The sequence below is a fragment of the Rousettus aegyptiacus genome, unplaced genomic scaffold (genome assembly GCF_014176215.1).
Source record: "Rousettus aegyptiacus isolate mRouAeg1 unplaced genomic scaffold, mRouAeg1.p scaffold_m13_p_13, whole genome shotgun sequence".
Classification (NCBI taxonomy): Eukaryota; Metazoa; Chordata; class Mammalia; order Chiroptera; family Pteropodidae; genus Rousettus; species Rousettus aegyptiacus.
This window is the reverse complement of record NW_023416288.1, coordinates 49,221,993-49,236,582: the sequence shown is the minus strand read 5'-3', so window position 1 is coordinate 49,236,582 and position 14,590 is coordinate 49,221,993. Positions and strand designations below refer to the sequence as shown.

General features: G+C 64.0%; 1 protein-coding gene across 9 annotated transcripts; it reads right to left on the bottom strand.

Moving 5' to 3' along the window:
* Positions 1-804: 804 nt before the first annotated feature.
* Positions 805-13,445, bottom strand: WDR86 (WD repeat domain 86). 9 transcript variants are annotated; one of them, XM_036230647.1, is made up of 6 exons: positions 13,152-13,445; positions 8,884-9,025; positions 5,452-5,872; positions 4,480-4,645; positions 1,599-1,733; positions 805-1,358 (listed from the first exon to the last, which is right to left on the bottom strand). In XM_036230647.1, the coding sequence occupies exons 1-6, from the start codon at positions 13,312-13,314 to the stop codon at positions 1,087-1,089; spliced, it is 1,299 nt and encodes a 432-aa protein (XP_036086540.1). In that variant the 5' UTR covers positions 13,315-13,445; the 3' UTR covers positions 805-1,086. The 9 variants fall into 9 exon arrangements, with proteins under 9 accessions (XP_036086540.1, XP_036086544.1, XP_036086541.1 ...); XM_036230651.1 differs by having other exon boundaries at positions 805-1,230; positions 1,599-1,702; XM_036230648.1 differs by having other exon boundaries at positions 4,480-4,615; positions 13,152-13,443.
* Positions 13,446-14,590: the final 1,145 nt, after the last annotated feature.

Here is a 14,590-nt window from a genome sequence, read left to right as displayed (position 1 = left end):
GTTTGGGGGTGCGGCCCAGGGCTCATCGCAAGGATATGTCGCCCTTCCTACCACCCCTGGTGGCAATGCCATTCGTGTTCATCGGGCCTGGACCTGGGTACCCCAGAGAGCAGGCCTGTCTAGCAGTGCAAGACCCTTCGCATTAAGACCACGGAGCACCCGCTTCTGTCCACAACAAGGGTCATCTCTGCGCGGAGGCTTGTTCTTGGTGAGATGCCGGCTCTCGAGGGCAGACACTGCCTTCTGCAGCTTCTCTTCCTGCACCAGGGACCAGCCAGGGCCTGGCATGGAGGGCGCAGTGGAGGCAGGAAGTGGGCACCAGGCGAGAGCTGGAAGAGCACCCCATTCCCGTGATGAGAGGGACTGGGGTGGGGGTGGGGGGTTCTTCTCAGAGCCTCTCCGGAGCCTGAGACACACTTTCCCCATTGAGCCCCTCCCGGCCAGTACTGCAGCTGCCCGCCTGTGTCCAAGTCCCACCGTCGCCATGTGGAGCACAAAGCGGGCTCCCTCCGGGGCGACTACGCTCACCTTCCTGCTCCAGACGGAAGGGAAGAAGCCCTCCCAGAACCACACACACATGGGAGCTCCAGAGCAGGTGGGATGAGTCCCTGCTGTCACTTGGACAGGCTGGGGGGCCAGTTCCTTGCTCCCTGGCCCCACGAGAGCCACACATCAGGCCACAGCCCTTCCTCCTACAGGGGAAGGAGGGGGAAGGAGGGACAGGCGCGTGAGGCCTGGGTTCCCGGCCCCCGGCCTTCCTCTGGGGGACAGCTCAGACTCAGTCTGCAGAGCGGAAGACACAGAAGCACTTCAAAGCACGTGTATTTCGGTTCTTTACAAGTGACCTCAGAACAATGTGCCAAAATAATGACAATCTGTGGCTCAGAGGCTTTTTGAAGAAACCTCGGTTTCCTCTCAGCAGGAAAAGCTTGGCTTCCGGGGACCTTGGAAGCTCAGAGCTGTGGGCCGGAGACCCGGGTAGGTGGCGCTGCGGGGACCTCGGGCCGAAGGCGGCGGGGCCGGGGTTCCCGGGCGCGGGCGCAGACTCCCTCCTCGGGCGGGCTCGCAGCGGACCAGGCGAGGGCTTCAGACACCCGCGAACACCAGGGGAAGGCCACGCCGCCGCGTCGCCTTGCGGCCACCGGGGGGCAGGCGCGCTCGCTCCGCAGGTGGGTGGCGGCGGCCTAAGCCGGCTTCAGCGGCGCGGCGGCGGCGCAGCCCACCTTGTTGCTGAAGAGGCGGGAGAGGCTGCGCTGGGCGGCGGCGGGGCGCGGCGGCGGGGCGCGCGGGAGCCCGCGCACGTCCCAGAGGCGCAGCGCGCCGTCGTGCGAGGCCGTGTACAGCACCTGGCCGTGCACCTGCGGGCGCGGGGCGGGGCGTGGGCGGGCGCCCGGCTGTCCCCGCCCCCGGCCCCCGGCGCGTCACCGGCCCCGCCTCCGGCCCCGCAGTTCCGGGACCAGCCACGCTCAGGCCCGGGCATCCGCGTGCGCGGGGGCGTCTCGGCCCAGGGGACCTCGGCCTCGGGGAGGAAGTCCCGCCCGCGGTGGAGTGCGGGGCCCGGTGCCTCTTCTCTCTCCGCCCCTCCCTCCGGGGCCTACCTGGATGCAGTTGATGACGAGCGCGTGGCCGCGGAACACCCTCTGCAGCGCCCCGGACTGGGCGTCGAAGGCGCGCGCGCGGGCGTCGCCGCTGCCCGTGAACACTGTGGACACACGCGCCACTGGCCTGCCGCCCTCCACGTCGCCAGGACGCCGCGGGGCAGGGGGCAGGGCGTCCGAGTCACCGGGGCCCCCTCCAGGCCCCATCCGCCCACCTCGAAGGGATGTTCAAGTGGGGACTAGAGGAGGCCCCTTGAAAGGAAGGCGGTGGCACCTTCATTATCTTAACTACATTGCTGTGGGTCAGGGCGACTGCCAGGGCCGGACGGGCCTGCTGGGCTCTGCGGTGCAGGACTGCTGCCCATGGGCCTATCTCGGGCTCCTGGCGGCCTGCCAGGTGCTTGCGCCTCCTGGGTACCACCTGGGCCCAGGTTCCCACTCAAGCCTTTTTCTGGAGGCCAGGTGTTGCTGGCAGCTCTGAAGCTCCTGCCTCAGGGGCGTGGTCCTTCCTCCCACCATCTGAGGAGCCCCCCCTGGGGCAAGGACGAGCCAGAGGTGCCTCCCTCCTCAGTAATGAACTCAGCCCTCCTAACGGGCGCAGACCTCCCCCACTCACTAGAGAGCCCCTGGCCAACATCCGGCGGGTGAAGCCCAGTGTCCTGCCTTATAACTTAGCTGGACGGCTCCCCAACCCCACTGTACATCGACACCACCGGCAGCGTTTGTTAAGAGGGAGATTGCTGGGCCCACCTGGGTTTCTGATTTAGGGGGTCTGGGGCAGGGCCTGGGAACGTGCGTTTCCAGCCTATTCCAGGCGATGCTGATGCTGAGAACACTAACCCCCTGGTTCACTTGTCATCTAGCCTGGGTTCTCCCAGAAGCTGACTCTGACACTTAGGACTCAGGTACAAACAGTTCATCTGGCAGGAAGTGGGGAGAGACACAGGAAGGAAGGACGCTCATACAGGCGTGCTGGTGAGCAGGTGACTGCTGGGGGCCCTTGGCAGACCACATCGCAGAGTTGCTGCACCTGGGGTCAAGGACGCTGGGCTACTTATTCAGCAATTTCCATTAGTCGGCTGGGGGCCTCTCATGGGTGTCAACTCCAGCCTCCTCCACCTCGCCCCTCACACCCCACAGCACCTGCTACACCCGCCCTGCGGCCTGAGCCTAAAAGTGCTACAGTAGGCACCTGCAGAGTGCTCCCTACCCCACTTCCTGTGTCGCCTGCCTATTCCGAGCCCTTCTGCTAAGGCTACCAGTGAATGTAGGTAGCCCCGGAGGCAGATTTTCATCACTGGGGCTCCAGCTCCTTGCCTGCCTTCCCCTCCCCTCCAACTCCGTGTAGCTGCTGCACATCCCCTGGGTGGGAAGAGGGTCTAAGCGTCCTGTAGCCGTCGGCAAAGACCAAGGACCAAGCTCCGCAACAGTGGGCAGCAGGCAGGGTCCCCAGATCGGATACAGCAGCAGCTCCCATCGCGGCTATGGCCAAGGGGCGGCCCACCCACTGGGCAACATTCTCCTTTTTAAATTAGAGGTCCCAGACTCGGAAGCAGAGCCATCATCACACTTACAGGTTCGGACACAGGAAGAAGATAAAAATAATTTTCCTGTGTCAGACACCTAAATCCCGAGGGTATTCGGGCTCTATTTTCAGAGATCCACATCCGGTCTCCATCTAACACCTGTGCTGTGAAGTCGACGTGAATTTTCCGCTGTGATTCTTACCGTCCCCCTCCCCCCGTCTGCCCCCTCACTCCAGTGCTAGGAAGATGGCTCTCAGGCTCAGCTCTGTGGCTTCCTGCCGCTGTCGTGCGTGCGTGTGTGTGTGTGTGTGTGTGTGTGTGTGTGTGTAGCGGGGAGGAGGCCTGATGGCAAAACAACTTGGGGGATCGCACTGGGTGTGGTGAGGCTGGGCGGCTGCCTCTCTGGAACAGAGTCTGTCCTCTGGCATGTAACAGGTGGCAAGTCAGCTGGACAGAGCCAGCGAAGCCTGGATGTGTGACAATTTGAGACCTGTGAGACAGATAGCTTGTAGCCTACCTAAAAAACCATTCTGCCCTTCTTTCTTTACAAAATAATCCTGGTTGATCCTGGGAGCAATGTCCCCAAATAAGAGATTTTGTTATTCAGCCTCTCTTGAAGGCAAGGGTCAAAGGGATATTTACAGAAGTCTTTGGGTGGAGCTTCCAGGGGCCCACGCAGCTAGGAGACTCCTCCTTTTTCCCTTCCTTCATCTCCTTCCTTCCTGCCTGAAATGTGGCATGATGGCTGGAGCTCTAGCAGCTATCTTGAACCGTGAGGCCCCCTTAAAGCTAGAAGGTATGTGCTAAGGATGATGAAGGAAACAAGGAATCCGGGTGCCTGATAACTTCGTGGAGCCATCCATTCCAACCTAGACTGATGTCCCTTAAAATTCTTCCGAGAGAAAAATAAATCACATTTAAACCACTGTTATCTGGGTTTTCTGTTATCTGTAGTGAAACTTGATGTCCCTCAAGTCTGGCTGGAGTAAGTGGTGTCACTGTCTTATTCTAAGAATTAGAATGTGTCCTTGGGATGTGCTCTCGAACCTAGGACCTCTGCACACGGAGGTGGCTGCGTGTTCTTGCGGTGTGAGTGTGGGCAGGGGTCCCCGCCCCCTTATGTGGACCTTCCTTGCTAAATGACGCTGAAGGAGCACGTGGCGGAGGCATGGCCGCCGCCCCTGGGCGCTGACCGTCCTACAGGGCAGCTGAGGCTCACGGCGGGAACCTCGGGGGAGAAGCGGAGAGGCCCTGAGCGGGGAGGGTTTGGCGGAGGGCGAGGAGCGACTGGGACGGACAGTGACAAGGCCCGAGCGGTGGGCTGGGGAGGTCGGGGCAGGGCCAGGGGCACTTACAGGTGCCGGCGTGGTACTTGAGGGCGCTCACGCTGTGCCTGTGCGCGGTGAACGTGCGCACGCGCTCGCCGGTGTCTGCCAGCCAGCACTTGACCGTCCTGTCGGCGCTGCCCGAGTACACGTGCTGGTTCGCGAGCTGGGGAGGGCGGGGAGGTCGGTTCGGGAGCTGGGGAGGGCGGGGAGGTCGGTTCGGGAGTTGGGGAGGGGCGGGCAGGTCGGTTCGGGAGCTGGGGAGGGGCGGGGAGGCCGGTTCGCGAGCTGGGGAGGGGCGGGGAGGTCGGCGCAGACACTGATGCCAGCCAGGGGTGGCTCAGACGCCCCTCCAAGCCTCTCTCAGAGCAAACGGGGAGCGGCGAAGCTGCGTGAGCCGGAGGCGCCCCTGCGGGGGCGGGGGTCCGGGGCGCTGCCCCCTCCAGCGCGGAGAACCCGGCTGCTCCCTTCCCCACAGGGAGGGGCGGCAGGCGCGCGCGGCCTCACATCTTGACCATCGCTTTGCCCTGGGCCAGGTCACCGGCTCTGCTCCTCAACTGCTAAGCTGGGAAATCAGGATCGGGCCAGCCCCTCCTGGGGGAGGGGGGGTCACAGGTGTGACCCGTACAGCGCTCAGCACTGCAGGAGCGAGGAGCCCCGATGTTTGCTGGCACCGTGATTCCCACGGCCAGGCATCCGATCGGCGGGTTACTGCCTAAGGCAGCGTGACTGGCGTCCTTAGCAGAGGAGGAAACGTGGATACAGAGGGAAGGCCACCGCGGGCGGAGTGGGGAGATGGCCATGCACAAGCCAAGGAGCGGCGCCTCACACGAGGCCAGCCCAAGCTGCGCCTCTCTCCTCCCCTTGGGCACCGGCCTCCAGAGCTGCGAGGTGATCGCTGCTGGTTCTGTTCCGCGGCCCCGCCGATGAGCACCCTGGGGCGGGGCAGCAGCTCAGGCGGTGAGCCAGGGGCCTCCCGGGCGGGCAGACGGCGGGTCTCACCTCCAGACAGATGACGGAGCCCTGGTGCTCCCGGAACACCCGCAGCTGCTCCCCGCTCAGGATGTCCCAGGCGCGGACGGTGGCGTCGGTGCTGCCCGTGAAGGCCGTGTGGCTGGGCGCGTCGAGCACGAGGCACAGCACGGCGCCCGTGTGGCCCCGCAGGGTCTGGTGGCAGGAGCCGCTGGCCACCTGCCACACCTTCGCCGTGCCGTCCGTGCTGCCCGTCACCAGCAGCCCGCCGGCTGCGGCCTCCTCCTCGAAGGGGGCCCCGGGGAGGTCCCGGGGGGCAGAGTAGGCGAGAGTCAGCACGCAGTTGCGGTGGCCCCGGAACTCCTGGGACGCCTGCCCCGCGTCCACGCTCCAGGCACGCGCCGTCCGGTCGTAGGAGCTGCTGAACAGCTGGTTGTTGGCGACCAGGATCCTGGTGGTGAGAAGGGGAAGGTCGGGAGTCAGGGCGTGCAGGGCGGCCCAGCGGGCTGGCACGGGACCCCCCGGCTGGGGTCCTACGTGTTCAGTGAGCCCAGCTGGTGGGAAGCACGACATGCTCCCGGAGGAAGTCGTGGGCTGGAGTGTCCCAGGCCCCCTGCTTCAGGGGGGACAGGCGGGGACCAGGAGAGCCCCCCTCGGAAATGTCAGCGGCCCCAGGCAGAGGCCTGGCCTCCGGCTTCCACCACCCACAGACTCAGGGCTTCCTCGGTCACTGCCATCCACGCCTCCACCCACTTCCGTGTGGACATCTGCCCGGGCCGGAGGTCGGCTGCCTCTGCACTGCAGCCGGAAGACACTGTCCCTCCACCCAGCAGCCACACTCACCCCCTGAGTCCAGCTCGAGGCACCCTTCTCCGGGACGCCACCCAGGATCCCCCTTCGGTCCCTCCCTCCTCCCGACGTGGGCCCATAGCAGCCACCCCGCAGTCACGGAAGCTAGCGGTACAGTTGGGGAGGCCCACCCTCCCGGTTTGCCCAGAAACGCTGGCCACCCTAGCGACAGGTCAGACCCCAGGGGAAGGACAGGCACTTACGCGGAGGAGGTGTGGGAAAGCTGGGGAGCCCCAGGAGTTCTGGAGGGGACTCTGCTCCCAGCCCACAGGCCAGCCCTCACGGTCACTCTCAGAGCACTGGCCCCCGGTCAGCCCAGGGGTGACATCCGTGAGGTCGGGGGAGGCACAGAGACAAGCGGGGGCGGGACGGGGGTAGGCGTCTGCCATCCGCTCCCACAGCAGAACCTCATCCAGGCTCCGTCTGTTGGGGATGCTCCAGCTCCAGGCCACAGCCCTGGGCCAAGGGGCCCAATGGATTTGGGTGGGAGGAGCAGAGAGGGTCTGTCCACCCCCCTCCACCCTCTGCCGCAGGGGAAAAGAGGCCTCCCAAGCAGTAAAAATTCATGATTCTTATTCTCATGTTGGTGAAAGCTAAGAACTTCTCCCCAGGAAAACAAACATTCGCCTTTGGTATAGAACTTTGGGTCCAGCTTCAAAGGGTCTGTTTACACGCTCTCATCAAGAAGCCCTGAGCCCCTGGGAGAGGCGACCACACAGGGCAGAGCTGAGGCCACCTGGAATGGGGGCGTGTCCTCGGTGTGGGCACAGAGGGGTGAGGTCGGGGGCACCCCGTGCTCCCTCCCGCCTGGAGCCTGGCAAGGGCCGGAGGAGAGAAGGACCACTGGAGAGGACGGACCTCGGCCGCGCCCGCCGGCGCCCCTCACCCCTGCCTCGCTCTCGCTTCCTGCAAGTCACGGGAAGGGAGGACCGGCCGCCAGGGCTGCGGCCACGGCCCGGCACGCGAGGGCGGAATGCCCGGCCCTGTCAGTGGCCCTGGACGCGCACACACCGGGCCTGGCCCTGAAAACACGTCCTCGCCTCCGGAGCACGACCCGTGTGTGAGCACAGGCCCTGCACGCAAATGTCTACCGTGTGGAAGCAGTGAGTGTGCACGCAGTGAGTGTGTGCGCAGTGAGTGTGTGCACAGTATACGCGCGCGCAGTGAGTGTGTGTGCAGCGAGTGTGTGCAGTGAGTGTGCGCACAGTGACTATATGTGCACCGTGTGTGTAGTGAGCGTGCGTGAGCCTAAACCTGGCGGAGCACAGTTTCCAGCCCTCGTCGTCCAGATTCCCTCCTGAGGAGCAGCTGAGAAGTTTCCTGTTACAACCTGAGACCGGCTTCCCCCACCTGCCCCCCGCCTCACGGCCCCCCCCCCCCCCCCGAGGAGACTCTCTGTCACCACACTTTCCTCTCTCACTAAATCCTTTCTCAAGAGGGAGTGCTGGGGAGGCCAGCGGGGGCCGGAAGCCCGGAGCGCTGGTCCAGCCCCTTCCCCGCACCTGTCTGCGCCGCCCTGGCCTGCCAGTCTCGCCTGCTCTAAGGGCCGGGGCGAAGCTGGGCTGCTGGCAGGCGGGGGCTGGACCGGCGCCCATGGGGCCGTCCCCACTCAGAACCACCTGAGCCAACGCGGCTTCTATTGCTCTGCGTGGGGTGTTACTGGGCACCCGCCCCCCAGCACGCACCGCTCGGTGACTGCAGCCAGCGGGCGCTCGGTCAGTTGCTGACCGGGCCGGCCCGCCACTTCCACCCACCGCGCGTGGTCCTTAACAGCCGGGTTGTGCCCTGACCCAGGCGTGCGCGAAGCCCGAGCCAACGCCGTCCCTTCTGGCTGCGAACATCCTTCTCCGCCAGCTCCAGTTCAGCCCAGTCTGCTGGGCCGTCCAACGCCCGCCTGCACTGGGCCCTTCCTTACTCAGCTCCCAGGCAGGCGCCCCTCCTGGTCAGGGAGGCCGGGAGGGCCCGAGGGCGGTGTCCAGACTCCTGCCTGTACCAGGCCGGCGGTCCCTCGGGCGTCTGAGGTGGCCACCGTGAGTTACATAAACAGTGTTGGTTTGATCTGATCGGCAAAGGAACTTCCGGAGCCCAGCACAGACCCACATTCAACAAAGAAAAAGCCAAGCCTTGAGAAGGAGGGGGCCAGGGTGTTTTCAGCAGCAACATGGAGAGGAGACGCTTAAAAACACCCTGGACTCCGTCCTCAGAACCGTCCCATCGTGCTCTTCCTTCGAGCCCCTGGCGCACTGGCAGGTGCCAATTAAGCCATTTCCTCTGGAATTTGTTCCCATCTTAGGAGTTGTGGCCTCCACTGCCTAGCAGGGGGCAGGTGCGCTTCCAAGTCAACGAGCTGTGCCTCCCTTCCCCACCTGCAGCCCTGGGCCGTTAGCACTTGTCACACCTGGGGCCACTTCTGTCCTGGACCTTCATCGCTATATGCTTTTGATGACCGCCCCCCCCGCCCCATCCACACATGGACGTCCCCAGAGGAGCTTCGCTTCTCCAAGGCAGAGGCCCATGGCCTACGCCTGTGTCCACCTGGGGCCCGGCCAGGTTCCATGACAAGAGGCTAAGTCTTCGCTGCCTGGCGTCCTCGGGGCCCCAGCCCACGCCGACCTGTTCACGATGGACGTGTGTCCTCGGAACACCAGCAGGCACTGCCCGGTCAGCACGTCCCACTTCCTGATGGTGCGGTCGGCGCTGCAGGTGAAGGCGGCCTCGTTCTCCAGCTGGCAGAAGGTCACGTAGCTTTCGTGCCCTGCAGACGAGGGGAGGGGACCGTGAGACCACCAGGGCGGGCCGGCTCCGAGTTTTTCCTCCGGGAAGAACGGGAAGAACGTTTGAGACAGGGAGGGAGGGAAGAAAGCAGGGGGCAGGGAGCGTTTGAGACAAGCCCAGACCTGACGAGTCCTTTGACACGACGGCTCAGGTCTGGGAGAGTCTCGGGAATGCCAGGAGCAGCTCGGGGGGCACTCGGCCCGCCCCCTCTGAGTGACTCCTTTTATTTGCTCATCTTCTACTCTCCTTCCTCCCTGCCCTCCTTCCCTCCCGCGTCCTCATCACCGCCTTAGAGTCTTCCAACCTTCCAGCTGTTCGGATGCACTCAGCCTTTCAATGAACGAACTCAGTGTTACGGAGGCAGGAGGTGCAGAGGCCCAGGGCATGGTCCTCGGAGCCGAATGCCTGGGCCGGCACCCTGCCGCTGCCCCGACTCACCTCTCCACGCCTCGGCCGCCGCGCGACATGGGCCAGTGACGATGCCTACCTATCTGTTGCACAGAGTAAACGCTGAGTGTTAGCTGGTCTTACGTTTGGGGAGAAACACTGGCAGCCAGAGTTATGGGTCCTAGTTCCCGGGACCTAGAAATGTCACCTTATTTGGAAAAAGACACACCTGCGGGTGTAATTAAGTTGGGGATCTTGAGATGGGGCGGTTAGCCTTGAGTACCAGGGCCGGCCCTGAAGGCCACCACATGTGTCCCCATGAGGAGGCAGAGGGAGCGCGAAGGACCCGGAGAGAAGGTGCTGTGGAGACACAGCAGAGAGGCTGACTCGAAGGTGCCAGTCCTGAAGACGCCCTAGGGTGACGTGGCCGCAAGCCGGGGAGCGCCGGCAGCAGCCGGGAGAGGCGGCGGGACCCTCCCCTTCAGCTCTCAGGGGGAGCACGGCCCCACTGACACCGCGACTGCACTCCGGGGCCACTGGGTTTGGACCTGTGGCCTCCAGCGCGGTGCAAGAGTAAACTGTCGTGTTAAAGGCGCCCGCTGTGATCGCTGGTCAGAGCAGTCGCAGGAAACAGGAAACGGACAACAGGTGTCGAGATGATTAGGACCCATTTCCTGCCTTCAAAGCAAGCAGCTCACCCAGAAGGACAGACAGTCAGAAAGCGTGACATGTGCAGGACAGAGCTCGCTGGCAGGTCGGGGGGCAACAGAGCAGAAGCCCGAGTGCGGTGGTGAAGGCGGGGTCCACCTGGCACCTTGCGGACAGAGACAGTTCGGGAGAGCAGACAGCACCCAGGAAGCGGGAGGGGCCCCTGAGCCGGAACGCAGGTGTCGGGCAGAGATGGCGGATGAGGGTGCAGGCCTAGGACAGAGAAGGGCCACACAGAGGCTGCGGTCTTGGTCTAGTGCACCTGGCCATCCGTCTTCTCGATGCGGTCGTCAGGTCTTTCAAACATTGTCCTTGTCATGGGACCAGTGTTCATGTCTCGGGCACTATTAAGCCGCCCCAGGAGACCGCAGGTCCCCATCACAGTAGGGCCTGTCCTTCGGGCAAAGATGTGTCCACCTCAGACGAGAACTCTCAACAGCAAACTGAAGCTGAGTCTATTTGAGGGGAATTCAGGGACCAGAAAATCAACAGAATCAAAGGAAGGTTAGACTTATGAGCCACTTCACGGATGAGAACACAGATAAATTCAATATCCACAGATTTGGGAGACGTATTTGTTACGTCAAGGATTTCGACAGAATTTTAAAATTTCACTTAAATATCCGGGATCGGGGAGATAGGGATTCAGAATCTCCTGGGAGGTTTCAAGCTGATTCACACTTTATTTTTGACCCTGGGCTTAAGCTTAGTTACCCTTGGAAGAACTCAAACTCAACTTCCTGGTTTCTAAGAAATAATTTTTTTTTAATTAAGAAAGAAAGGTTTTTCCGTCTTCTTGAGTAGCACATGCCAAGCCTTTAAGAAAACAACGTTTGTGCGAATTAAATAAACACTTGAAGAAACTGCAGATTATGTTTCACTCAAAATACACATCAGTTTAAAAGTTGAGGGCAAAATGTGTTTTTGCAAAATACAGCTCAGCTTTTTGCTAACCCCAAAGAGTTTATAAAATATGTTAAGATTGTCAACAAACTTTCCCTGAGACCAGGTCTGTCAGCACTGTGAGAAGGAGCCACACTGGAAGGCAGCCAGGTGTCCTGAAGGCCGGTAGGTGTCCTCTGAGCTGGCCCTGCAATGCTCGGGGCTGCAGTCCTGATGGACCCTGTGTGGTGGGGCGCTAACCCAGCCTCGCCCCCCCAGGATAGGCTGCCTCAGGAACGTCTCCCCCATCCAAGCTGCGTCTTCCCATCTCAAAAGCATCCCAACAGCAGGAAGGCAAAGTGCCAAGTGTAAGTGTAAATTAGGCCAAGAAAAACACTGAGAAATGCTAGCATACCAGTACGCCTCTACTCAAAGAGACTGTAGCCATGAAACCAGGGACGCTGAAAGACCATGGGATGTGGGACCACTTTTATGACATATGGAAGTAAAAAAAAAAAAAAAAAAAAAGGTATATATATTGATTGCGAATCAGTACAAATATAAACACATAAACAAAGACTTAAGAGGTGATAACGAAGAGAAGTTTCTCATGTAAAAAACCTCATCTCTGAAGCTGGGCCAGGCTGACCCTCTGCCCTCCCGGGGACCTGGCCCTGAGCAGGCTGAGGCTCCCCGCAGGGGTCAAGGCTCCCCGGTGGACAAGCTCTTCCTCTGTGCGCCAAGCACCCACCCGGCATCTGAAAACACAGGCTGAGCGAGTCCTGGCTCAGAGCCCGGCAAGCAGAGGGGCCCTGGGGGCTGCAGAGTGTGACCCTGACCCATGACCATGACCCTAACCCACAGTCCAGAGACAGGGTTCCACTGCCCCAACGCCCGCAGGGCCACCCGGGGAGCAAGGCCCATGCGGACCCCGGGGATGGATGACGGAGGGCATGGGGGAGGGAGGACAAGGGGGAGGGAGGGCCCATGGCGTCTCCAGGGAGGATAGTGCCTTGGCCTTGAGCTGTTGGAATTGTGCGGAATAAGCAAAAAAGCCCAACTAAAACTATTTTCGAAGGATGAGGAGTGCAGATAAGATGCGGTCATTATGTTCAAAGAACATGCTGAGGCCCCGGGTTCCTGCCAAGGCCCTCCCCTCCCCCCTGCCTGCACGCCCTCGCCTGGCCGCAAGCTCAGAGTCGAGGCGCCCCTCCACATACAGGAGGGTCTCGGCTGGGGACCCAGGGTCGCTGGTAGCAGGTGGCCAGGGGTGGGGAGGCCAAGCCGGGACCCAGCGTCCACTCAGCACGAAGAACGGGGCCTCCTTTCCCTCTGTCCCTGGAGGGTCTTCTGCCTGTCCCTCCAGAGACCCCTGCTCTTGTCCGGCCTGCTCTCTGCAGCCCCGCCACAGATCGCGATGGCCACCGGCCCTGCCCGCAGGGCTCAGACAGCTGGGAGCCCCAGCCGGGGACTCGATATGATGCGGCAGGGACCCGGGGTAAGGCATACACCCACCTCCGATGAGGAACTAACTACACAAATATAAACTGATACGAATTTGTAAAACTTGTATAAATCTCCCGCAATTGCATCTACTTTCCCAGTGAGGGGGGCGGGGGAGAGCAGGGCAGGGCGGGGGGGGGGGGATGGGAGAGCGGTTCGAATTTCAACTCTACCCCGCACTGGCTGTGTGACCCCGGCGAGGTACGTAACCCCGGGCCTCAGTTTCCCTGCCTGCACCTGTGGGATAACAGTAGCGCGAGGACTGTGCGCTGTCGTGCTTGGCACTGCCGCACCTAACAAGCCCTGGTCCCCGCCCTGACTGCCCTGAGAGGTGTGTCTGGTCAGAGGTGACCCGCCAGGGGGTGGGACCAGGGAAGGCGCAGCGGCGTAGGTGCGATTTCTTTTTGTTCGTCAAAACTTTTGTAGTGGAAATGATTTCACGCAGCGGGCTGACAAGGGATCTTCGCCCCCGCAGAGGGCGCCCCTTGGCCCGCTGACCCCGATCGCAGGCAGCTCCGCGCGCCGGCCCTGCCCCGCGCAGCACCCTTCCCGCGCGCGCGCGCGGCCGCCGGCTGCGGGCCGGGGTGCGTGGGGGTCTGCGGGAGGGAGGCCGCGGGAGCGCGTACCTTGCAGCAGGGCGCAGCACTGGCCGTCCGCGGCGCTCCAGAGCCGGGCCGTGCCGTCCTCGCTGCCCGTGAGCAGGCGCTGGCCGTCCGGGCTCAGGCTGAGCCAGTTGATGCCCCCGCGGTGCTCGGCGCAGACCCGCAGCGCCGACCCGCCGCCTCCCATCCTGCCGGCGTGGGGGAGAGGAGGCTGCGCCCGCTAGGGAGGGGCGCCCCGATGTCCACGGTGCGCGCGGCTGCGTGCCGCGGCCATCGCGGGGGCCGGGGCGCCAGGCTTCTGCAGGGACACGGGGCGCGGCGCGGTGAGGTGCCAGACCCCCGCTCCTGCGCAGCCCTCGCGGCCTGGAGTCCGCTGATCCAGAGGGGGCTGCGCTGCGAGGCCGCCCACTCGGGGACCCCGCTCTCCGACAGGACAGTCCTAGCCTCGCGGGCGTAGCGCGCCTCACCTCCCCACAGCCCCTCGGGAGACCCGCACCCCACCTGAGGAGGCCACTCCCTCCGGGCGCGGGCGGGCGGGGCCCAGGCGTCTCGGGGCGCGCTGCGAAGCCCGGGGGGCGGGCGGCGGGGGGGACCCGGGAAGCCCCGCGCCCCGCGCGCTGTCCCCCGCGCACGCCGCGCGCTCGGGGCGGCGAAGCGAGGAACAATACAGGCCCGCCTGGCTCCTCCTCAGAGACCACCCCCCAACCCGTCCCCTCCCACTTCTCTGGCCTGCGCTCCGGCCCCGCCCCGCGCTCCCGCGGGCCCCTCCGGCCCCCGGTCCCTCGGGACCCAGCCCGACCGCCGCCCCAGCACGGGGGCAGGCTCTGCTGTGACCCTCCCCGCGGCCCCGGCTGGGCCCCTGGGCTCCCGCCCTCTGCCACCCGCGCCGGGACCAAAGGCCGGGCCTCGAGAGGAGGTGGACGGAGGGTCGGGGCGCGGGGGACGCGCACGCCCAGGAACTCGCTCCCGCCCGCAGCCGCGCCTCGCCTCCGGGCAAGTCTGCTCCCGCCTGGCCCCCAGCGCCAGGGACCCTCGGGGGTCTCGGGGACCGTCCCCTTGTTGGAGAGTGCCCTAGTCCCCCCTCGCTGGGAAATCACACGCACGCCCCAAATTCTAGAGCAGTCCCGCCGGGGTGCGGGGGAGGCACCGAAGGCGGGGGCGGAATGCGGGCCGCGCGCAGAGGGCGGGGCGCCTCCCGGGGAGGTCTGGGTTCCCCCCTGGAGCGGCCGCCGGGCCCTGGGCGCCGCGCCCGGCGCGTCTTGTGCTGGGGGCGTGGGGCCGCGCCCACCGAGCCGGCACGTTTCGGCCTGCACCAGGGCGCCCCCTCTGCGCCGCGCGCCCCTCGGACGGCCCTCCGAGCTCTCCGCACCCGGGCGCTCGGGTCGACTGGTTCCCATTAGGGCAGTTCCGGCGCCGGCTTCGCGGGGGGCGGGGAGGGGTGACATTTCCCCCTCAACTCGGAT